The sequence below is a fragment of the Arvicola amphibius genome, chromosome X, assembly GCF_903992535.2.
Source record: "Arvicola amphibius chromosome X, mArvAmp1.2, whole genome shotgun sequence".
Lineage (NCBI taxonomy): Eukaryota > Metazoa > Chordata > Mammalia > Rodentia > Cricetidae > Arvicola > Arvicola amphibius.
The window spans coordinates 111,315,336-111,340,374 of record NC_052065.1 but is presented as its reverse complement, the minus strand read 5'-3'; the positions used below and the strand labels follow the sequence as shown (position 1 = coordinate 111,340,374).

General features: G+C 43.4%; 2 protein-coding genes across 7 annotated transcripts in view; one reads left to right on the top strand and one right to left on the bottom strand.

Annotated features, from left to right (window-relative positions):
* The first annotated feature begins 1,925 nt into the window (after window positions 1-1,925).
* Window positions 1,926-9,368, top strand: Pgrmc1 (progesterone receptor membrane component 1). Its single transcript, XM_038316833.1, has 3 exons — window positions 1,926-2,339; window positions 5,651-5,806; window positions 8,051-9,368. The coding sequence occupies exons 1-3, from the start codon at window positions 2,018-2,020 to the stop codon at window positions 8,113-8,115; spliced, it is 543 nt and encodes a 180-aa protein (XP_038172761.1). The 5' UTR covers window positions 1,926-2,017; the 3' UTR covers window positions 8,116-9,368.
* Window positions 9,369-12,833: 3,465 nt separating this feature from the next.
* Window positions 12,834-25,039, bottom strand: part of LOC119804693 (A-kinase anchor protein 17B) — a 36,082-nt gene continuing 23,876 nt past the window's right edge. For all 6 annotated transcript variants that reach the window (XM_038316264.2, XM_038316262.2, XM_038316260.2 and 3 more), the window contains 4 exons: window positions 22,416-22,546; window positions 19,032-19,266; window positions 18,571-18,639; window positions 12,834-17,187 (listed from right to left, as the gene is read on the bottom strand). In XM_038316264.2, the coding sequence (XP_038172192.1) occupies window positions 15,547-17,187; window positions 18,571-18,639; window positions 19,032-19,266; window positions 22,416-22,546 (2,076 nt within the window). In that variant the 3' untranslated portion in view covers window positions 12,834-15,546. The remainder of the gene's footprint in view (window positions 17,188-18,570; window positions 18,640-19,031; window positions 19,267-22,415; window positions 22,547-25,039) is intronic.

The following is a 25,039-nucleotide window of genomic DNA, read 5'->3' as shown; positions in this document are numbered from 1 at the left end:
TTTAATTACTAGCAATCCCGAAAATTTTTTATGTGCTCCTTCCCCACTGACATGCTTTCATTTTGCCTAGAGAATTTGACTAAGCATTTTCTTTTCTTTGTATGCCATATGTATGCACATGTGGTATGTGTACAAGTGTGTATGTATGTGGGGGTGCACTTGTATGGATGCCAGAGGTTGAAGTGTAGTGTCTTCCTCAATTACTCCCCACCTTAAATATTGAGACAAAGGACAGTCTAGCTAACCTGTTTCCTATACCCCAGCCCTGGGATTGAAGGCCAGTTACCAAACCTCCCATCCTGGCTCTTACATGGGTGATGAAAATTGGAAATCTGCATGCCAAGTGTTTTGCCCACTAAGCCATTTCCTCAGTCCCTTAAAGATTTTATCAGTTAAAATGAGCACTTAAAGATGGAATTTTTGCCATATTAGTTTCAAATAAAAATATTTTTCACAGGTTTGGGTTTTTTTTTATGTCTTTGATGCTCGTAGTTCTTTTTAAAAAGGGATAATTGGATTCTAACCATAGCTGAGTGCTCGCAGTTTGAGCTTATTTCATGATGATTAAGTTGAAGAGTTTTGACAAAAGATCTGGAGGGGCCGGTTCAGCTAATCCTAAATTTAGCCCTGAGGAAAAAAAATGTGCGGGCTGGATATAAAGATTGTTTCCTTCATTACACTTTGAGAAGATGGGGTGGGGTGCAAAAGGGATTAAAGCAGTCTTTGCCAAAAATATTCAGAATTTAGCCAACTCTCTGCACAAATCTCTTGCATGGTGGTGGCGGTGGTGGTAACTATGTACAAGCAAACAAGACTCTATGGAAAAGTACTGCTCTGGCCTGCAGATGTGTGCATGGCTTGGTTTTAATTATCTTCTCCTCTTTTTCTTCTGTTACCCTTTCCCAGTAACAATAAAAAGGGCAGTCAGATTAGTTCTCTGATGAGTAGGGACGACCCTTGTTCCATAGAGGCCTGCTCCCATGCATCCTGTTAGCACATCAGAGGCCTAGGTATCTAGGTACCTGGCATGTGTCAGGGGTTATGCTCAGGGTCACTATGGCTGCCCAGGATCGCTCCGACAGACTTCAAATAGAAGAATGCTGCCAAGCAATGAAACTTTGAACGTTATTCTGGTATTTTTATAAGGAAAAAGGCTCATCAAGAGAATGACATTTGCTGATGCCGTGTGACTAAGCACAATTGATGGCTGCAAAACGGGGGGGGGGGGGGGTAGAGTAAAAACAAACGCAAAATCTGGCTATCTTAGTCCCAGATTTTGAAGAGTTGACAGGCCTGTGACCTTTGGATGTCAGCCCTGCAGCTTTTAGGCAAGAACTGGAGGACTATCCCCAAATGGATAGTCTCAAGTGAAAACGAGAGGTGTGTAAGGTGGACAAGGAGTTGAAGGCATGATTTTTCGGACAACTAAGACAGCTTCCTGGTCCTGAGGGACTGCCATGGGAGGGTTATGAGGGACTTTAAAATGAGAGAAAAGCAAGAAGCAAATGAAACGCGGCCCCAATTTAACCGACGTCATTTGCAAGAAGCAGGCCTTAGAAGCCTAGGAGGCAAGGTTCCTCCAGAGGGTCGGCTGGAAGCTACCCACGTTACCTAGGCGACTGCGCTGCTTGGAGGTGAACTGCACCACGCTCCGAGGGAGCCTTGAAACTGAGGCAGGGACCCAGAAGGTACAACCGAGAGGTTGGCTGGGCTTTGAGGCCTGGCCTTGGAGTGGAGGGGGCAGGAGGAGGAGAGAAGCCAAGACCCCGAGGCTACTTAGGGGACCTAAGCCATAGCCAAGCCTACCAGTGCAGGGCCTGGGGGAGGGGGAGGGCGGGGTGCTTAGGTGGCTGGGAAGGGCGTGGCTTGAGGCTCCGCCTCCTCTGGGTCCCGCCCCCCGCAAGGCTTTTCTTCCTCCGCCACAGAACGCCAGACGCCACTGTTCGGCTGAGAGGGAGGAGAAACGGGAGAGTTCCGGAGCTCTGCCTAGCCGGGCCCAACCTTTGCTCCAGAGATCATGGCTGCCGAGGATGTGGTGGCGACTGGCGCCGACCCGAGCGAGCTGGAGGGCGGGCTGCTGCACGAGATCTTCACTTCTCCGCTCAACCTGCTTCTGCTCGGCCTCTGCATCTTCCTGCTCTACAAGATCGTACGCGGGGACCAGCCCGGAGCCGGTAGCGACGACGACGACGAGCCGCCCCCGCTGCCCCGCCTGAAGCGGCGCGACTTCACTCCTGCCGAGCTGAAGCGTTTCGATGGCGTCCAGGACCCGCGCATTCTTATGGCCATCAATGGCAAGGTGTTCGACGTGACCAAAGGCCGCAAGTTCTATGGGCCGGGTACGGAGACAGGGCCGGGTGGGAGGGGGGGAGACAAAAGAGGGGACCCGGGCAGGGAGCGGGGCAGGGGAGAGGTGAGGGAGGTGCGACGCCCTGGAGGGAAGGCGGGCGGCTCCCTGAGCGGACCAGGGCCTCGAGGCGCGTGGGGGGGGGGAGGTGGTGGTGCATACAGCGGGGCGGCGGAGGGGGGGCGGGGGGCGGGTTGCCCAAGGAGGCTGACTCTTGGAAGCCGCGGGTGGGAGGGACAGCGAGGCTCGAAGGCCCGGGATGTTGGGGAAGTTTTTCGACGGTAGCGGGCTTTGGCGGGTGGTGGTGGTGGTGGTGGGGTCCTGAAAAGAGGAGGAGGCTTCGGACTTGAGAAAAGGAAATGAAGGTGTCTCCAGAGAGGCCCAGACTCTTGAGAAGACGTGGAGCCGACGACGCCAGAGGAGCCATGGTGGAATGTAAGGGTGTGGAGAGAGAGAGAAAGTGGAGAAGGGGATTAGTGTCAGGTAGAAGCATTGTTCCTGGCAGAGAATAGTGTGTGTGTGTGTGTGTGTGTGTGTGTGTGTACTGTGTGCTTGCATGGTGAGTATGTGTTTGGTGTGCACCGTTTGTCTGGTGGGGGGGCGCTTGGAATGTGACATGTATTTGGTGTGTGTGTGTGTGTGCGCGCGCGCGCAGCGCGCGCGCTATGTTGGGTGGACTGAGATGCTGGAAGATGAACAAGGGGCCTTAGGAACGTGGCAAGCTGATCAGAAACACCATATATAGTGTATAGTGGGGCGGAGGGACTGGGAGGCAAAAAAAATCTTTAAATAAAAATAAATGAAACTAGGGTTGGGAAGGAGAAGTGGGAGGGTACTGAGAAACAATAGGGTAAGGCTGTGAAGCCCGATGGGTGGGTGGGGGGGGGGATGTCAGGAAGAGCCGACCAGAGGGAAAACCAGGGCTGGACGGCTGCTGAAGTGTTGCAAAGGATCCTAGAGATGAGGTTTTTCCAAACCGGATTGCCTGTCAGAATCACCTGATACTGGTGAAAAATACAGATCCCTGACCTGACCAGCCATGGCCACACTTACAGCCTGGGGGGAGGGGTGCCAAAAATCCCCATTTTAATACTGTCCTGTAAGCGAAATTGGGAATCAGCCAGGTTAGAAAAGCCCTGCTTTCTAGAACATTTGAAGAAGACTCCAATATGGAGTCCTCTAAGCACTGGGAACTCAGGGGGTGTGTTCACATGTTCATTGGTCTGAGAAAGAGAAGAATAGCCAGTACTAATCCAAACCAGACATACCCACTCCTTAGTCTCCAGAGTCCAGCCAATCAAAATCACATGGGCACGAACCCTCACCCTTCATTTTTGCTTTCAGACATTTTAGGAAATATATTTCCTGTGGGCATGTAACTGCAAAATGATATGAACACTACATACTATTTGTCACTACGGTAGTACCTTATCACTAAATAATCATGTAAATACCTGTAATTATTGAGCTAAACCATAAAGTAGTCAGAACAAACGCATGGGGTATGGTCCTGTGGTTGTAGTTTGCCAAGTCATCGCCAGGAGCCTTGGCTCTCTCAGAGAGCACAGCTGGGAGTCAAGCAGCCTCCATCCTAAAGCAGGTAGGTTGGAGTTTGCAGAGTCATCGTGAGGAACTTCGATGTGTGCACAGGAATAACTACAACTAGGAATCCACCTGCATTCTCCATTCTAGAATGTCACCGACCAGCTCCATGACCTGGTACAATGCATTGTCTCAGGGCCTGTTTTCCCTTGGGGGGAAAAAAAAGAAAGCACAAAAAAGGGACTTGGGGTTTCCCAGTCCCTGCTCTCTGTTATTGACAGGGTTCAGGAAGAGTAATGAGATATATCATAGTGGAAATAAAAATTATTCATATGAGTGCCTGGTACTATGGGCACAGCACTTTTGTAGGTGCTAGCAAGCAACACACATTTCTGCTCACCAAGCATCTACTTAATGTGCTTTGTGGTGAACAAAATGTATCCTTCAAAGACTTTTAATATTTGCCTTAGATCTTGGTTAAGTGTGCATTACCAGTCCAGGGACCGTAATTCCTAAAATGGTGGAGTCCAAACCAAAATAATTTGTTTTCAAGCACTAGGTGCTACTGTTTCCATTAACAGTACACATTTGCGAAACACGTGGGAAGTTATTTTTTTTTTACCTTCTCTAGTGGCAGCATGTAATGGTGACTAAAACCAGCCCGTGTTTTAGAATCGCAATTGCATTTACAAGTTGTCCATAAGGGCTTGAGGTGTATCTCAGCAGTAGAGTGCTTGCCTAGAATATGCAAAGCCCCAATCCATCCTACCCAAAAAATAGGTCATAAAATTTATCTAATATGTAAGAAAAACATTGGGTCAATTAAGGGTTCAGATGACCACATTGTAATGAAATACAATTAATTCTCCTACTTGGTATAAAGATTTTACTGTCAGAGTTACCTTGTATCCAGCCTACTTTTGAAAAAAAAAAAAAAACCAAGGCATTGTTTAAAGTAGACTGAATTCCTTTGCTTGTGCAATATTTAAATAAGTCTAAACAACCACTTTAGGTAAATAGAAACTGACCCACTGCTTTCAGACAAAAGCTTGGTATGATGTTATACATGAGAGCATTTGGGATTATTTGGGGACACTGATGGCAGCCTTTTTTTTCAATGAAAATTTTAGTGTTTTCACAACCTTCTTTATACTTAAAAACAGTACCAAAACTGGTCTCTTTTGTTTTTAGTTCTTATTTTGACAGTGAAGGTTATATAACATGTGGATAGATTTTTGAACCACTGATATTTGTAAAATTATTTCTCCTGCAGATGCCTCAGGGTTTTGAGTCTTGCAATCAAAGATCGTTTAAAATATATCAGAATACATTGACAAGGAAATGTTTTCTTTGCACTTTAGTGGTTAAGAAACTTTCTCTTGGCTCAGATACCTAGAATAGAGCCAACCTGTATATTCAAAGTCCTCAAGCTGAATTCTGACTCATTGATTGTATACTCATCCCAAGGCCACCCTCAAAAGAATCACTTGTATTTATATTAGCTATGTGCAGGTCATCGGAGATTTCAAATGCTACACATTTTTATTTAATTTTCCTTATGGAGTGACAGTAAATCTTTCAGTGTCCCTTATATAATGATGAAAGGGTCAGTATACATGGAGCTTAAGAATGGAATTGGACAATTCAAAGGAGGCATTCAATGCAAAGAACAATGATGCCATCTTCTGTGTTTGAGCCACCCAGAAATGTATTATCTTGTAAAGAATCTATCTTCGGTTTTGTTTTGTTTTGTTTTTAAAGAGGGACCATATGGGGTCTTTGCCGGAAGAGATGCATCCAGGGGCCTTGCCACATTTTGCCTGGATAAAGAAGCACTGAAGGATGAGTATGATGACCTTTCTGACCTCACTGCTTCCCAGCAGGAGACCCTGAGTGATTGGGAATCTCAGTTCACTTGTAAGCAGTTATTTATATTGTGCCTGGATCAAATTTCTACCAGTAATGCAGATTCACGGTCAAACAATAGTTCTTACTAAGCACCCTCAAACTTGAGTGCATTTTGATAGGCTCCTAAATTTTTTGGATTGATCAAGTTTGTGGCATGGAGTAATGGTGGCAGTGCTGAGTCATTTGCTATGATGACATACCAATTTTGGCCTGTCCTCTACAGAAGCTTGGCCTTCTGATTTTGATGTGTAAGTTTTTCCCTAAAGGTATTAAGATTCCATACTGAGTGTGTAGGGGAAAGGACAATGGCCCGCTTGCCTCCAGGAAGAGAGATTTTCACAAGCCCTCTCTTGTAGCACTTAACTGTTTAAACGCAGCCCACAGTTCTGTGTAAGAATGGGAGACTTGTATTCTTCCAAACAGCTTCTCATTGAATCTGATTTAGCCTAAGTGTAAATTCGGCCTCATCTGTAAATGCTGCTTATAATCTACCCAGCAACAATGGTGCTTGCATTGTTAAAAGAAAAAGGAAGCATTTGTTTCAGGCTTAATGCTGTGTATGGGAGGAGGTAAAGTCTTTAGAATTAGGTGGAAATAAGGGGTTAAATTCAAATCATGTGAATGCAGGGATTTGCTTCAGTCGAACCTAAACTCCAAGGGTTAAATTCTCACTTTAAGATTACTTCACTGCCACAGATTTGAACTATACTAATCTTTGTCAGATTTTATGGAATGTATGTGAAGACCATGACAGCCACTGTTGGAGGAAGAGGATTTTCCATTGCAGGGGAAGCTTTTTATTATCTCCACCATCAGTTAACTCGTCCAAGCTCTTTTAGCCCTGTCCGGCCATATTTTTCAGAATAGCCTGAGAGAGTTCTTGGTTAATAATTAGCCAGAGGTGACACTACCTTTTGAGTTTGGATCTCAAACAGACCTAGTATACTGCTTTCAGATCAGGACACAAATCTTTGGACTTTGAAAAGAGCCCAGCTGCCTAACATTGCCACTAACATTTATTTGCAGCCTAGATAGATGCCTTTGTCATCATGAAACTAATGAGTTATAATTTAGAATCCACAAAGCTCTGTGTTCTAGAGTCTTCTAGCATCAGTGGGAAACGGGTGATGTTTTTCTTTTGCCCACCACCCCTTTCACCTAGGACTAACACCCCTGTTGGGACACCTCAGCTACACTCAAACTCATTGTGGATTCCCCTTAAGCAGGTTTCCCAGGTGCCACCACCACCAACAACCCCTTATGCTACCTTCGAAGAGGGAAGTTTCAGTGGTTCCCAAGAGCACAGAAGCAGCTTTAGTTACCTGTTTAGGCGGTTGTTTACTCCTCTCTTCCCTCCCCATTTCAGAAAGGAAATTTGCATTAACCCTGGATTCACTTGGTTATAATGGAGCTTGCTGATTCTGACTTCACACCGCACTCCCAGTCATTTGGTTCAGTAAACTGTCTAATGGATGTTTGACAGGATTTTGAGCTTTCATCATACTCCTCCTCCTTTAAGATCCTACGGATCCTTACTTCTTGCCCTGGTTCCTTCCCAACTGCCTCTGCATACCAGCCTCCCTGGTCACCCTGTTCAACTGTCCTTACTGAAATCCGCCCTTCATATCTTGGTGATAACGTTGCCAGAGTACTATTTTGCTGGTGTCATTCCTTTTCTTATAAACTACTTCAGTACCTTTGCCACGAATAGGGTGAAGTTCAGGTTTCTCGGGCTGGCTTGTCAGGTCTTTCATAATAGCCCACATGCTGATCAGCCAGGAGCTTAGCTCCTCCTATTTCCAAATGCCAGTTCTACTCCTGACAACATGTTCTTACTGGCTTTCCAGATATGCTCAGTCTTGCCTGTGTACCTCTGAATGTGTTTGCATTTTTTCTGGAAATAACTCTCACTCATAGTCCATCCATCCATTTTCCAAATCATATCTTTCTCTTTCTTCCTGAAGTGCTCTACAGCCCCTAATTCATAGTGAGGTCTTACTATCAACACTTCCCACAGAGTACTCAGTTCACTGGCATTGCTTATTGCTTTATAGTTCTCTGATTTTAACAAAACTCTTAATTCCATTTTTGGCAAGGAGTATGATATAATCCTTTTATATCCTTCAAGAAACCTAACACGTTTGCTGAGTGTATTGTTTGGACCTCTCATTTAAAATTAAATGTAGTGGGGTTTTTTGTGTGTGTGTGTGAAGCATGAGAATGGTCATTATGTTTTCTTCTCTGCCCCTCCAGTCAAGTATCATCATGTGGGGCAAATTGCTGAAGGAAGGGGAGGAGCCAACTGTGTACTCAGATGATGAAGAACCAAAAGATGAGAATTGCTTGGAAGAATGATTGAAGCATTCACTGGAAGCATATCTATTTTTGTATTTGCAGAATCATTTGTAACATTCCAGTCTGTCTCTAAAACATGGTGATTTCAATATTTAGAAAAGTTTGAACTTGCTGTAAATTTTTTTAATTACCATCACTAGTGACACTGACAACATTGTCTTAGAATGCATGATGTTTGTGTCACACAATCCAGAAAGCGAGCTGCGGTGCTGTCATGCAAATGTTAATGCTGGTTTTCTTCATCTGTAGTTAGAAACAAGCGGAAATGCGATTTGATTTTTCTGAGAGAGCAAGACGGGTGTTGTTCACAAACTGGTCACAGTGGTAAATGTAACTGGGAATGAAGAAGGATCAACTTCTAGTCACACTGTTCTCCGAAAACAAGCCCATCTTATTCCATTGACTTAACTTGCATGATTTCTGTTTTATCTACCTCTAAAGCAAATCTGCAGTGGTTCCAAAGGCTATGGTATTGATTTAATACCATAATAAGTAATAATAAGAGAGAAATTCAGGAACAAAATGAAAATTCAGTGGTTGGGCTTAATTGGTCACAAATACATTTCCTGTGTTTCTGGACTGATTTAACTGTCCTTGTCCTCGTGTGGACACTCACAACATAAACAGTAACTCTCTCACACACACAGCAATTGACAGTTGGGGCTAAAACAGCATCTGACATTCAAAGTAGAAGTTTGAAAAAAAAAACCTAAGCACATGAAGATCATGGGTCTGGCTTCCCAGTCTTGTTGCTTGTAGCAGGCAATGGTTATGTGGTTATTTGACCAAATGTGAAATTTGAGTGGAACATAGACGGCAGGAACAGGTGTGTGCTTTTCAAAAAGCCTTCACCGTCATCTCTGAAGAATGAGAAAACACTACATGGCATTAGCTGAGTGATTATTAAAGGAAAATACATTCCTAAGGTAACAGTTAAATCCTTGTTGTTACAAAATCGTAGTCACTTCGAAAGTAGTAGTCAAGTGTCTAGGTCTTGGATAATACTCTTTGGTTAATACTAAACCTAGCTAAGTAGACTCTACAGTTGTATAAATTTGTTAAAAGTATTATATGAACAACTAGTGAGGTTTCAGACTCTTGTAATTGTAGTTAAATAGTCATTGTATTTTTCTTGTGAGCTGTGTTTAATGGTTTACCTCAAATCAGAAACAAAATGAAGTGTTTGGGTCAGTTAATAAAAAGGTTTTACCCAGTATAGTGTGGCTTGCTTGTTTTAATATTTTTAACCCTAACCTGGGGGTGGGGTAGTGCTATGCAGTGGCTGTCTTCTGGGCATGACATGGCTGTTACACCCAGGAATTCTCAGCAGATGTGGTTACCTGCTCACCAGCCAAAATTCAAGCACCAACTGAAGAGGAGCTCATAATCCCGCCCCATCTGAGGGGTTCATAACCCCACCCCATCTGAGGGGTTCATAATCCCACCCACCCCTATCTGAGGGGTTCATAATCCCACCCTATCTGAGGGGTTTATAATCCCACCCTATCTGAGGGGTTCATAATCCCACCCTATCTGAGGGGTTCATAATCCCACCCCTATCTGAGGGTTCATAATCCCTCCCACCCTATCTGAGGGGTTCATAATCCACCCACCCTATCTGAGGGGTTCATAATCCCACCCTATCTGAGGGGTTCATAATCCCACCCACCCTATCTGAGGGGTTCATAATCCCACCCTATCTGAGGGGTTCATAATCCCACCCTATCTGAGAGGTTCATAATCCCACCCTATCTGAGGGGTTCATAATCCCACCCTATCTGAGGGGTTCATAATCCCACCCTATCTGAGGGGTTCATAACCCCACCCCATCTGAGGGGTTCATAATCCCACCCACCCTATCTGAGGGGTTTATAATCCCACCCTATCTGAGGGGTTCATAATCCCACCCTATCTGAGGGGTTCATAATCCCACCCTATCTGAGGGGTTCATAATCCCTCCCACCCTATCTGAGGGGTTCATAATCCCACCCACCCTATCTGAGGGGTTCATAATCCCACCCTATCTGAGGGGTTCATAATCCCACCCCCCCTATCTGAGGGGTTCATAATCCCACCCACCCTATCTGAGGGGTTCATAATCCCACCCACCCTATCTGAGGGGTTCATAATCCCACCCACCCTGAGGGGTTCATAATCCCACCCACCCTATCTGAGGGGTTCATAATCCCACCCACCCTATCTGAGGGGTTCATAATCCCACCCACCCTATCTGAGGGGTTCATAATCCCACCCTATCTGAGGGGTTCATAATCCCACCCACCCTATCTGAGGGGTTCATAATCCCACCCACCCTATCTGAGGGGTTCATAATCCCACCCTATCTGAGGGGTTCATAATCCCACCCTATCTGAGAGGTTCATAATCCCACCCTATCTGAGGGGCTCATAATCCCACCCTATCTGAGGGGTTCATAATCCCACCCACCCTATCTGAGGGGTTCATAATCCCACCCTATCTGAGGGGTTCATAATCCCACCCTATCTGAGAGGTTCATAATCCCCACCCTATCTGAGGGGCTCATAATCCCACCCTATCTGAGGGGTTCATAATCCCACCCTATCTGAGGGGTTCATAACCCCACCCTATCTGAGGGGTTCATAATCCCACCCTATCTGAGGGGTTCATAATCCCACCCTATCTGAGGGGTTCATAATCCCACCCTATCTGAGGGGTTCATAATCCCACCCTATCTGAAGGGTTCATAATCCCACCCCATGTGAGGGGCTATTGTAGTTTATGACAAATAAGGTGGGAACAGTCAATTTTCTTTGAAGGTGTGGCCACTAGTAGAGTATTCATTCTCCAGCACCTGGTACTCACACACATACAGGCAGCACTAATTGAGATGTAGTAGAATATTTGTTTAAAGACTAAGGGACATGTTTTGGGGGAGGGTCCAGGAGAGTTGAAGTTCAGATATGGTCATAAGACATTGTAATCATGTGTAAAATTCTCGAAAAGATAAATTTTAATAGTTACATCAGATATAGTCATTTGACTTTAGCTTAAAATTGAGTGTTAGCTTAAAACTTTTGGGTGTTAGACTTCTATGTGTACTAAGAGCCGTCTAAGTCCAACACCAGGAAACTGAGGCAGGAAGACTGAGCAATATTGAGACTTGTCAAATTCTGCCTCGGGGTCAGCTTTCTAGACTGAAGTTCAGAACAAAGTTATTAAGAACTATTACTACAGAAGGCACTGGGGTTACCAAGTGTTCAAGGAAGTTTGGGGGTTTGTGGCAGGAGTGTTTGGCTTTTATTTTCCTGAATATTTTTATTATTGGATCATATGCACACAGCCCCACTTTACCCCTAACCCTCCCAGACTCACTCTGATCCCTTCCCTACAATATGGCCTCTTTTTTCATAAACAAGTTCAATTTATGCTGCCCATAGGAGAGAAGTCATTAACTAGCCTGTGGTCAGCCTGCCTGGGGACATGGGTTGCCTGTTTATTATTATTCAGAACAAGCATGCATACAGTCCTTAATGTTTTAGAAAGAGCTTATGAAACCCAGCAAGGAACATTAACAGCCCTAAAGTGCCCAGAGTTAAAGGTACAGTCTATACCTTCATTATATAATACTTTGAAGCAGTTTGCTATTTTATGTACAAATACAGTTAACTCTTGAATGATCAAAGACAAATTATGGATCTAAGCTTCTTGGACTAAACTCCCCATTCCACATCCATTTATTTTGGGGCATTCATAAATTTTAAGTTTCACACACAACCGAGGGAATGAGATGAAATTAAATTCCAGAGTCAGTTTTGCTGCCATTTAACAGCAGTGATAAAACATACTGTGCCAAACATGGTGGCACACACCTATAATCCCAGCACTTGGGAGGCTGAAGCAGAAGGATCAGAAGTTCAAAACCAGCCTGGGCTACAAGTGAGACCCTGTCTTGAAAAGATGTATTGTGTGTTTATCTTAAAACAGGACATCTATACTAACCACAGCCACCATCACCACTAAAGTTCTGGGGTCATCACTTAGGAGGCAGAAAGAAGATAAGAGTCAGAGGATGTAGAAGAATGCTGTGACATGCTACCTTCTGGACATGATATGGCTAGCACTCTCCCATGCACTCAAGCAGCTGTGGTTACCTGGCCAAGGTCAAGACAGTCAAAATCCCAGTATAGATGGTATATATGATCTCCAGGCCCCACCCTATACTGACAATCTCTTAGCAGTGGATAGTTGCTTGGGGAGGGGAATCATTCTTTGAGGGTGTGGCCTCCGGTAAGTTTCCCATGCTCCAGTGGATGGCCCATGCACATATGCACAGCACTAACTAGACTTAGTGGGTTATCAAAATAAATAAATAAATAAGGCATTAAATTGGCAGGGAGTATATTAGGGAAGAAAACTAGGGGAGATGGAAGAGAAAAGTGGGGGGTTCACATTAGAACATAGTTCATTGTATACCTGTATGAAATTTTCAAAAATAAGCTTAGATGTACCTAGAGGAGGGCAATTTCGAGTCTAAGTATGATTTAAGTTCATCCAAAATGAAAAACAAACTGGCCTTTAGTTCTATCAACTCTGGCAGAGCCAGCTCCTATCAAAAAGGAGTAGAATAAAAATACTGGAATGGTTTGTAAATGTTAGGGTGTGTATCGATCTAGGTAGCACAATGATCAATCAATAGTCACTATTGTAACTATTGACAATTTTATTTTTAAATATATTAAAATTAAATATGCACCATTTCTCTAACAATGCAAATAAGCAAAAAGAGCAACATTAGTGCAACATATCATACTACAGATAGAAACTTTCCCCCAAAGTGAAATCAATCACCATTTATTTTAAAATCAACACGTTAAACAGTTTTGCAACAGAAACACATGGATTTGGTTGTGTTTTCAAATTACCTAGGTTACATGGTTTTCTACCTGAGAAATTCATACAAATGAACAGAGCACATTTCCAGACTTCCCCTTACCGGATTAGCAGCACATACAAGGAAAGCATACAAAAACCCTATTTAACTCAAACAACTCAGGCCCCTGTTTGAAAAGACAAAAAACAAAAAGATACGAGAAAATACTTTTCACAACTTAAATAACAACAATATCAAGACGTAAAGTAGTCATAACAGGTTTGTTCCATTACATTCTTTCCTAAGTCACCGAGTGACAAGCACAAAGTAAGCTATTACGTTTCTTGTAAGGCCTATACCAAAAAGGGGTTGACACAAATCTACAATGTATTACCACAGACAGATACAGAACTCCAGGGGTCGGCAAAAGCGGTATTTTTACTTGTAGGCCCCAGGAGAGCATCCAACAAACAAATCAAACAGGACAAGAGGGCTGCATCAAAATGACTTAGCGCCACACCTAGGACAGGACAAATGGCACATGCTGCTCAACTCTGCAATCTGATTCTTTGCTACTGAGCAAAGATGCCTAAAATCTCTCAAGAAAATATATCAAACGAGAGAAGAAATGGAGTGGGGTTTGTTTGTTTGTAAACGGTCAGCTGCTTTCTAATACAAACCCATAAATACAATGGAATAAAATGTGTTTGGGGAGGGGGGTGGCTGATTTTTCTTGGAGGAGAATAATATGTTGCCAGAAAACTGTCTGACAAAATTTAAGTTGTTAGTAATCTCGAAGGCTACTTTGGGCAACAGTACTTTGACCATGAATAGTCATGAATAGCCATTGCTAATCCTCAAAAACAAAACGAAACAAACAAACAAACAAACAAACAAAAAAGGCACTCTCAGCCCGTGAGCAATCTTTTGGACTGGACAAGTCAAACCTAGCTTTAACAGTAAAACCAAGCACTGGCTTGAAGGTGAGACTGAACGTGAGAGATAGCACCCTATTCACCTGGTTGTATGTTAGTAATACACGGGGATCTGTTACATTCCTTTCTCAACCTTTAAGCGGTTGAACAGATCTCTCTTCAAATAGGAATATGCAGCTTGATCAATGAAACAACCTGCGGCTTTTACTTCAGGCAAATCATACAATTTTGTAACCATTTCAGACACCGTGTTGCTCAAGAGGCAGTGGATGGGCACACAATGTGAGACACGATAGTAACCCCATCCACTGGCACCCTACCCGCCTTCGGTAGCAGATGCCTTCCTGCTGAATGTCCATTTGAGACTGAAATGAATTGCTGCCCTTCACTGGTTCTGTGGATTCCAAACAACTATTCCTGTTGCAGGCAGTCTCTAATTCTCTGGTCAATTGCCAGGTCAGGTAGAGCTTTGTTGGGAAAATGAAGGTCAGCTAACTGCCCTGAGGTCCTGATCCAATGTAAGGCAGAAAGAGTTGGCCAGGCTTCCTACAGAACACACACTGCACTAAGGGGAAATCTACAAATATCTCAATTTAAAAACATATTTAAGAATTCCAAAATGAGTCGGCAAAAAAGATCAATTGCTTATTTCACATCGTTTACAAATTCTGCAGACATACAATTCTTCCACAGCTAGAAAACTATGGACTCTTTTAATTCTTCCTAACTCCATGGCATTGTTAAGGGCAGAGGAGGCACTTGCTACTGTTTTTTATAAAAGTCAAGTTTGGGGGATATTCAGTGACTTTTTATAAACTGATGTCACCCAACCCTGAGTGAAAGGATTACATAGCCTGAAATAGAATACTGTCACAATTTTTCTTCCCAAGTGCCATTATTGATGCTCCAGGATTTTTTGATGTTTCCTTTTGCAAATCCCCCTGATTTTATAAATTCAATCCTGGTGCTTTGCTTTTGTTTGGAAAGCTATGGGTTCATGGAACAAACAAGAAAATTCTAACAGTCCCATCTATTTAACCATCAAAGGGCAATCAGCCCCTTTTAGATTGTTCTTCGAGAGCTGTGAATATATTCATTTCCTTCTGGTGGGTATCCACGAAACTCTAAAGCCATGAAATCTATTATAGGATCTAGCCTCTGGATCTCTCTATCTAGAATTACTGTGAAGTTACCATACATACTCCTTCTGACCAAATCTCAGAACACATGAAAAGATGCCTCTCTGTCCACCACTGTCCTCTTTGAAGATAGATGATGTACGACGTTCTGACAGCAAAAGAGCCTTCTTAATGCTAGTCTGCTCCTTTACTGGCACCAAATTAAAGCTTCAAATAAAATCTGTCCTTGGATCATGAAGTTTTGCAATGCCATTGCTTCACCAAGCTTCAGAACCTACAGGTTCCCCATTCCCAAAGCTCGCGGCATTTTGATTCCCACTTGAAACTTTGGCAAGAGGAACAAGTATGTGCACTTGACCCTCTTCTAGTTCTTGTTCTGCGGTTGCTAACAACATAGCTGTATTTGGTTTGAAGTTTTTGTTTGCGTCAGTTGTTTCTTGTAAATAAGGGTGTTCCTGATCAGAGTGGCCATCAGAACATTTTAAAATATAAAGAGCCAGAGTAGCTGTCTCCTAAGTAGCCTCCATACTCAATGTGTTCCTGGTTGTTGTCATGACCGACATAATAATGACCAGCATCAAGCATGTAATCTTCAGAACTGTCATATCTTTTAAACCTTCTTACATCCTGGTTATATTCTGACTTCCAAGAGTTCTGCCTTTTTCTGGAGAAGTATCCCAAATAGAAAGCTCTAGCACGCTTTGATGGCATTAATGGCATATGAAGGGGTCTGTATTTCACATTCTGGCCAAACATACTGCCAGTAACTCTCCTCCTCTTTCTTGAGATGCTCTCTAATTCATCACTGGAACTGGATTCATGGTAGTAGCCTTCATCAAACACGGGGTTGGGGTCTATTTTTTCTCTAGTTTTGCCTGTGTTCTTGTCAACTTGAATGGAATCACATTCACCCTCAAGCCACGAATATCGCAGTTCATACTTCGACTTTTTCCCTGGTGCCCTGACTCTGTGCCTAGAGTACTTTTCCTCACTGTCGGGTTTCCACTCTGAATTCAAGGCCTGCTGACTTGACCTAGTTTTCTGCCGGCAAGTCATGATTTTGTCAGTGTCGAGAGGCCTTCGTTCAGGGGAGCTATCATAGGCAGCCATGGATCTTTCTTCCTCCTCTTCGTTCACGCTAAGGGTTTCAGTGAAACACTCAGAATCACTACTGATTTCCTCCAAGAAGTCTGCCAATGGCAAACCTACGTCTGCTGACCTTAACGATGAAGAAACCGGACTTTTTCTTGCGTGCTCAGAATCTTTGACTCTGTGGTTGTGACTCTTTTCCACAGGATAGCTTTCTCCATCATGTGGGGACAGGTGCTCTTCAGTTTCACTTGCTATGTCACGGCAACGGTTTTTTAATTTCTTAGAAAATTCTTTGGCATAATTGGTCTTCCCTGTGTTTTCTGGCTCGGTCTCAGGATCCTTCACATACTCCTTTGGCGAGCCCCCGTCTTGATCCTGGTCTTTCCCTTCCAGGTTCTCCTCTTCACTCAGACTGGTCGAGTGGCACCACCTATGCTTTCTCAGATTGACCTGAAATCCATCCCCCTTAGTATAGACGTCTCTCTGCCACTGACATGTACTTGTTAGGTGACTCGCTTCGAGGCAGAATCGGGCATATTCTGGAGTCTGATAATAGTTTAATAGATAGTCAATAAATTCATCTGTTTCATAGATCTTCTGTTTCCTGCCATGGCTTATCACAACTTGTCTAGAAGAATAGGACTCATTAGAACTTGCGTAGTCGTAGTCTTCTTTTTCAAGGGCCTGGTCTGGATTTGCTGGACTCTGCAAGGAATTCTGGTCAGAGACCAAACTGTAATCGTACCCATCAGGTAACGGTTTTCTAGCTTCCTCTTTTCTGCTTGAGTATCTTACTTGTTTCACTCTAGGGCTATGTGAAGATTTCTGTAACTGGGCTTTAGTTCTTTTCTTCACTTTTTGTTTTGGTTTACTGTCAGACTTGGGAACCTGATAACTTGGCATTTCTTCCTGAAGAGTGTTTAATTCTTCTTCCTCTGGAGGTTTCAATGCAGTCCCTGGGGCGGGTTGCACTTCAGGCTTTGGAACATCAACCTCCTGAGGGTTACACTGCGCGGATCCCTTTAAAGAAAAAAGATTTAATGATCTCTCATGAAAGCCCAAAGAGGACCAGCAAGATGGCTCAGCAGGTAAAAAGTGCCTGTTGCTAAGGCTGACAACCTGAGTTCTAACCCAGGAAACCACATGTGAGAGGGGAGAGAACTCTCTGGTGTTGTCCTCTGACCTCCATACACACACACTGTGGCATGCTGCCCCTCCCCACTCACACACAAAATAAGTAAAGAAACATAAACAAAACACAAAGAGATTGAAATCTCCCAAAAACTGAGCTGGTGTTGCTCCGAAGAAACCCAGACTAGGTCCAAATTAGGAACACTATTGTACTGAGGAAACAGTAGTACATTAAATGTCTTGATCTAATACGAAATGCTTTTACTAAACCTGTGACCATTCTTATGACATGGCATTTAGTACCTTGCTCTTTTTATTTGTTCAAAAATCGACAAGTCTACTGTTTTTAGGTTTTACAATAGGTGCTAGAGAAACATAGAGGAATAAGGAATGCTCTGTTGCCCTCACAGAAAACCCTAGCACAGGAAACAACACCTTGGGTGAAAAATGTCCAACGAGGTCAACTGAATTAATGAATGCCTCTCTGTTTTGTATTACAATCTTTTGCCTGTGGATTGTAAGTTGAGGATGTTTCAGAGTTGAGCCACCCGGCCTGCCTCACAAAGATGGAAGATGGGGGACCAGAGACACAGCTCAGTGGTGTAACACTTGCACCTCACAAAGAAAAGAAGAGCCAAACACCAAGTAGATAATATGGCTGTGCCCACCGATTGGCCTGTGGTCAAGTCCGATGATATCTGTTCCGCAGAGCTGAGGAGCAGGGGAACAAAGATGCCTGCAACCCCATCCCCAGAAAGGTTTGCTGCATGGTCCCCCTGACGTCTGTCACACACCAGGGCCCAGTGCCCCACTATCAATTTGTAATCAGTGTAAGTATTAACAGGTTCCAGAATTAGGTTCCATGCCCATTTAAAGAGGTGGATTCTACAAAAAGGGTCCCACTTGGACATCATTAAGGTAAACTAAAATCCAATCTAGCTGGGCTTGCTATCAATAATCCTAGCGTGAGATTACTTTGTACTGATCCTGCTTTCCCCAATTTGCGCTGTCTAAAATAACAAGCCAGAGATCAACATGGCAAATATGACACGAAGTTCGCCCGAAAGCACAACAGCAGCTGTCATCCTTCCTATTTAAAAGCACTGCATGTGGACTGCTACATGGATACTTCCAAAACATCGCTGGCTTCCAGTCCAAGATATCTGTGATTCTGGCTAGCCCTGCGAGCCCATAAAGGGAGAGAAAGATCTTAGAGAGGCGAAAATCTGTGAAGAAGATAACTAATCTATGAGTTAAAAAAAAAATCCTTACCAGATAGTTCAGGACAAGGCTAACATGAGCCTGACAAGGCTCAAGGGTCTTCTCCCTTTTCATCCAAACCTGTTACAGATGGATGGACGGATAAAGTTAATAGAAGCCCACAGATCTAACGCCCACGCCACACCCACCCTTTGGCTCCCCTGGCATTTCCCCATCATATCCACTAGGGACTTGGAAAAGAAGATGAAGTAGCTTAAGTGTTCTGAATACCATCCTGAAGCTCAGAAACATGAAGTGAGGGCAGAGCTAAGACAGGACTCTTTTGAGAGACTGGGTTTGGAAGTCCGTGGTTGAGCTTATGTGAGAGCAATTGATTTCGAGGAAACCCCTATAAATGCCACAAGTCTGCCGCACAGTTCATTTTAGTGGGACAGTACTTAAAGCCAAAGGTCATGGCTCAGAAAGACCAGTACCTACCAACACTGAAGAGAATAATTGGGAAACAGCCTTACCGCAATTTTCTTCAGGAGTACCCGGAGCAAACGAAGGGCCTCAACCCGCCGCTGAGCCAGCAAGTACTTCCTCTCCTCCCACTCCTCCGAAGAATCCAGCTCCTGATGAGTCTCAGCCTTGGCTTTCACCTTCTCCTTCCTTTGCCGGTGTCTGTCTCTTTCCTTCAGAGATCGCCTCCTGTCCTTGGCCTTCTTTCTCTTCTCTTGGGCTTTCCTTACCTCATCTTTTCTTTTTCTGGACGACAATTAAGATTTATCATTTGAGCAATAAATTATTAGCCAATGGGTCTCACTTCCATCCCCCCACCCAGAAGAACTAATCATTTAGGCTTCCAGAAACCTATGACTGGTAACCTCAGAACCGAGAATTGACAGTTCACGGTAAAATGATCACAGCCAGAGGCCGGGGAGATAGCTCAGTCAGTAATAGGATTGCCTTGTATATACAAGAACCTGAGTTGACACAGTAGGTACACCTTTAATCCCAGAGCCGGGAAGGTACAGACAAGTAGATCCCTTGGATGCACTGACCAGATAGTCTAACGTATTTGGCAAGTTACAGGTCAGCAAAAATCCTTTCTCAAAGAAACAGGTAGACAGCATCAGAGAAATGGCACCTGAGGTCCTCTGGCCTACACACACATGCACACGTGCGCACGCGCACATACACATGCATGCACATTGATGCATACATGCTTCTGTACAAGAACATATATACAAAGAAATAAAACACTTGCCCCCTAAAATCCACAAAACATCAAGGGAAAAATACAATATTTTTGGCAAAATACAAATGTATAAAGGATACCTTTTGGATAGGGAAGGAAGAAAGTGGGGAGGGAGGCAGGCAGAGAGGGAGGGAAGGAGGGAAGATGGAAAGGAAAGGAAAAAGAGCTTTGGCACTTTTATGTGATGCCATGAAGGATAACAGGCAAAAAAAAAATGAACAGCGGGTTCTATTCTGAAGGCAGAAAGGGGGGATATGGTCTGAAACCACAAAACTAGGACAGCAGAAAAGCTCAGAAAAACAGTGTATGAAACTAATTCATCCAGCTCCCTGGCATGGGAGGGGAACCTGGAGTCTCAAATACAGTAAGCCCTGATAAATCAGGCATGGTAGTCACAACCACAAGAGAAGGCAACAGTTCTCACAAGCCTTAAGTCCAGGAGGAGGATTGAGTGTGACAGGGATTCCTCCTGAGAGCTCCTACCTTGGAAGGCTATAGCCAGGTGTCATCGTGAGTGGAGGCCTACCAGTTGCGATTAGTATGCCATGCTGAGAAGTTCACGCAGGACAAAGCACAGACTGGGAAGAACCTAGTCGTGGGTGGGCCCTGCCCTTTGTGGCAATGCAAAAAGGGAAAACCCCTAAAGTGACTGTAGATCCAATTAACAGCTGGCCTTGACAGATTTGGATTCAACCCCTGCTTGTACAGTATGAAGATAGGAGACGTCAACTTTGATATAAGAGCACCCAGAAAGAAGCTACGCCAATAGGTCACCATTACTTATTCATTCATTTAGTGCGTATGGATGGATGGTTTGGTGGCATGTTATGTGTGTGCCTGGTGCCCTGGAAGGCCAGAAGAGGGTGTCATCGCCCCTGGGACTGGAGTTATAGGCAGTAAGGAGCTAACACATGGGTCCTGGGAATTAAGCTCAGAACATCTAGAACAGCAGCCAGTGCTCTAAACCACCGAGCCATCTCTCCAGTCTCCTCCTTTTAAAGTTAACTTTTTGCCATTTTTACTCTAATATTTTACACATATGTTTCTTCTCAAAGAAAAGAGAGCCTATAGAAGAAAAGCTCTTCCAGGCTTGTATCCAAAGGAGTTAACATACAGAATCTATGAAGAACTTTAAAAATTAACCATCAAAAATCAAATTATCCAGTTAATAATGTGAACAAATGAAGGAATAGACAATTCCCAAAAGGAGGATAAATGGAAAACAGATATAGGAAACAACATGTAATAGCCATCATCATGCAAATCAAAACCACACTAAGAAGGGGATACAGAGATGGCTCAGCAGATAGGACCACTGGCTACTCTAGCAACGGATCCAGGTTCAGTCCCCCACATGGCCGCTCACAAGGTCTGTAACTGCAGCTCAAGAGGTCCTGACGTCCTTTTTGGCCTCCACAGGTACTACGCACACACATAGTATATATACATACATGTAGTCAAACATACACACATTAAAAAAATTAAATGCACCTTAAAACTACACTAAGATGCTATTTTATCTCTGTCAGAATGGGTGTTATACAGAAAACAAATAACAGATGCTAGAGAGGATACAGGGACTAAAGGAACCCGGAAATTAAAGTGAGACTCGTGAAACTGTGGGAAGAAACCAAGAGCAATTACCTGCATCAGGATTTAGCCAAAGAACAAAGGATTATTTATCTAAAGGAGATCTGTGGCCTGGAATTTGGGAAAGAATAAGTCTCTTGAAGCGACTGAAGCTCTGGCCAAATTTCCTGGATGTGACAATCAAAAAACATGAGAGACATGTAGAATGGTGTCCTTGATATTTTTCAAAATGGCATGACTGGCATAAAACAGAAGGGGCCAGAAGGTTAAGAAATGGGTTATCAGAGCCCTATAAAGCTGGTATCTGCAGTTCCAGGACAGGCTCTAAAAACTACAGGGAAACCCTGTCTCAAAAAACCAAAAAAAAAAAAAAAAAGAAAAAGAAAAAAGAAAAAGCTGGTATCTGTCTTTCCTTAGCACAGTGTGGCAATGGTCTAGCTAGGCAAATATTCAGCTAGTCTTGAGCTCTAAGATGGGTAACTAATGCTAAGATTGAAGAAAGAAAACGGAAGTGCCTCAAATTCACAGTAAGAATTCTGGTTAACGAGAAACATGGCTCCAACAAATTCTCTATTCTGGGTTACTCTGATTCTTGATCATTTCAGAGAAAGAAAGCTTTCCAAGAACTATGGGTTTTTTTTTTATTTTGAATTGGTAGGTTAGATAATACTGGTAAAGTAATAAGCTTTCTAACTCAATAGGTTTAGGATTGTCACTACGAACTTTCAGATCCTGACTATAGCCCACAAGTCCACAGGCGGGATGCTTGCCTAGCAAAGTACAAGGCCCTGTGTTCAAACCCCAACGCTGAAGTTCCCCATTCTCTCTTAAAATCTCTTTCCCCCAACTTCTTAAGCTAGCTAGTCTCCCTCATTACTTGTTCTTGCTTCTAGGCATGCCTTTCCGGTTTCTTGTTTTCATCTACTCTATCATGATGGAGTTTTTCCACTTGGGCCAAAGTCTGCCCTCACCTCCGTGCTATCTAACGAATCTATTTGCCCAACTGAATGAATCCAAAAAAATCTAAAGGAAAAACCTCTTCGTTGTTAAAAACCAGTCTACTTACCTTTCAGCTACTTCCTCTTCTCTCTTCTTTTCTTTTTTCCTCTCTTCCTCAAGCTCTTGCAATTTTAGCCTTTCCTGATTTCTCCTCTGGATAGCTCCTTCACTGAAATGCTGGGTTGTATCAAACATAACCTGCTCCGAAAACAGATAAAAGATTTCTTAGAAAGTCTTGCCACTGGACTGGATGGATCCCAGACGGAAGAGAGGAAGCTAAGATGGCACACAGCAATTCAAAAGCAAAGGATTCAATATGCCCTTTGAAGCCCAGCATAGTACTACTCTACTGCTCATGGGCCAAGAGCTGAAGAGTAGTCTGTGGGGGCACTAGGATGTTCTTTGGCAAACTTTTGAAAGAGCATATCAAATTACCATCATAATTTTATTCAATTAAGCTTAACTCTATAGCAGTATTTTTGGTTACTTTTTAATTTAATGTCTGACAATGTCATACACAGTTGTACTGTATTGTGAACACTCTCACCTTCTTGCCCTCTCTTATTACCCTCCCACTTCAACAAATACTACCTCCTTCCCAGCTAGTCCCCTCCTACTTTCATGTCTTAAAGTTTTTAGGTAGCAACTTACTTCACATATGACCAGGGGCAACATCACAGGGTAGTCTAGGGAAATATATTACCTCTAGTAAACCCAAAACATCAACTGAATCGATTTGCTGTGGTTGATTTTGTCAGCAGAAATAAAAATGAGCATGGCAAGGAATGGGGTAGGTAGGAAAGAGACAAGAAAACTAACCTAATGAGATCAGATTATCGAACTATATTTCATATCTTGAAATATAATAAGTGGGATAAATAGATATGCTTATAGACTAGCACAGAAGCAGATGCTGTGTTAGCTCATCAGCATATAGGTCTCTAGTCTGATGTCCACCACGAATAATAAAAAAAAAAAAATAAAGAGAAGGAGAGCTAGTCATTGAAACGCACACAAGGGGACTGGAGATGTAGCCCAGTGATAGAGTACTTGCTTGGCATTAGCAAAATCCTGGGTTGTATGCCCAGTATTGCAAAAAATAAATGCGTAAATGTACATGAAAACAATATATTCACAGCCATGGTTCCTCTTAACACAAGTGACTACACAAGCACACACACACAAACGTACACACAGGCACTAGCAACTGAAAGTGCAAACTCATGCCAAAGACTGGTTTAGAGAAGAAGAATTTAGCTGCATCCTTTCCATTGCTGGGTTAGCACTTCAGGGTGATAATCCATGTGCCTCCTACAGATAGCTATTCGGGTCAGCGTGTGCTCACGCCTGTGCTGCTGGTGCAATCCGGCTAGTATACAACCAACCCGGAAATGCAGAGTTCTTGTTTGAGTGCCCCAGCTGGTCCAGGGACTGAGTTTATTGCTTCCATGGGCTGTATGGATCAGGCCACAGTCCTTGCTCCCAGCGGATGGTTCACAATAAACCCGCTGGCAACCTGCTGAGTGCCTAAAAGACGCTGTACTTCTGCCTAGGCCGAGTGCTGCCAGGCTTCTGCTGCAGCTCCGAGCAGCGGGATGTTGCCACAGCTAATTTTTCCAGAACCAATTTCCAGTTTATCTGGTCCACTGACACTTATTATTGTTCCTCTGATGTTGGAAGTGGAAATGCCCATAAGATGGGGGTGCATACAAGACTGGAACCCACAGCGCAAGAACGTGACAAAGTCCATAGAACCACATATGGGGCATCCCTTCAAAGAGGACTTTTAGGAGGAAATCCTCAATGCGACCATTGTTGCCTACCTCAGCCCAGAAAAGAACTTTGAGATTGAAGAAACAACTAAATGACTCAATTTACCAGAATATTTACAACTCAAAGAGGGAACATTTCTTCCAGCTTTCTAAAACTAAAATCATGAACGGCCATGGATGAAAAATGACCTTTTTTCTTCATGCACTGCTTCCTAGTATTTCACTGTTGATGAACTATGTAGTCTCATCTTGATAGTATTTTAAAAGCAAACATTTTTCTATAGCTGCGAATCAAACAATATGATGTAGTTACTCTATTGTGCTTCAGCTGCTCAGTTTAACGCATCCTACTACAGTACTAAAATCTCATTTCAAATTAAGATGCTTTTAATGCAGTAAGTTGATTAAAATGAATCGCTAGAAATACAATAAGTGCATTATAATGAAAAAAAGGATGATGTCTACAAAAAGCGAGTCAATGCTTTGAGACAAGAACCGAAATTATGACGGTGAAATACCAGCACGTATGCTATACGCTGCGAAACAGAGGGAGCTTGGGAAGTAAACACATTAACAGGCGCTTGATAATTCACCCTAAGCCTAAGAAGGAAAGCCAAGACTGGAAGTTTTGCTATCTTATGCCCCGGTACATAACTACAGGCAAGGGAACTTTTGTGGATTTTGTTTTAGTGATTTCCCTTGTGAGGGCAGTTCACTGTACTGTCTCCGTGTTTGTGTGGTGTGTCCTCAATTCCAAATGGCCTAGATTCCCTGCCTATCGGAGGGTTGTGTTTGTTTGTCAAAGGCAGGTGTCCTTCTGCTCTGCAGATCTTGCTTTGTGTTCTGTAATACATCTTTCTCCTTTTCAAAACAGTAGCTATTCTTTTCCTTCAATACGGCTCTTCTCTTTGGTTCTTTC

What these genes read in the sequence shown, in the direction of transcription:
- Pgrmc1 (XM_038316833.1), top strand. Translation starts at nt 2,018, where the DNA reads ATGGCTGCCGAGGATGTGGTGGCGACTGGCGCCGACCCGAGCGAGCTG. An exon ending in CCGCAAGTTCTATGGGCCGG is followed by an intron (nt 2,340 to 5,650) that starts GTACGGAGACAG and finishes TTGTTTTTAAAG; the next exon opens with AGGGACCATATGGGGTCTTT. An exon ending in TTGGGAATCTCAGTTCACTT is followed by an intron (nt 5,807 to 8,050) that starts GTAAGCAGTTAT and finishes CTGCCCCTCCAG; the next exon opens with TCAAGTATCATCATGTGGGG.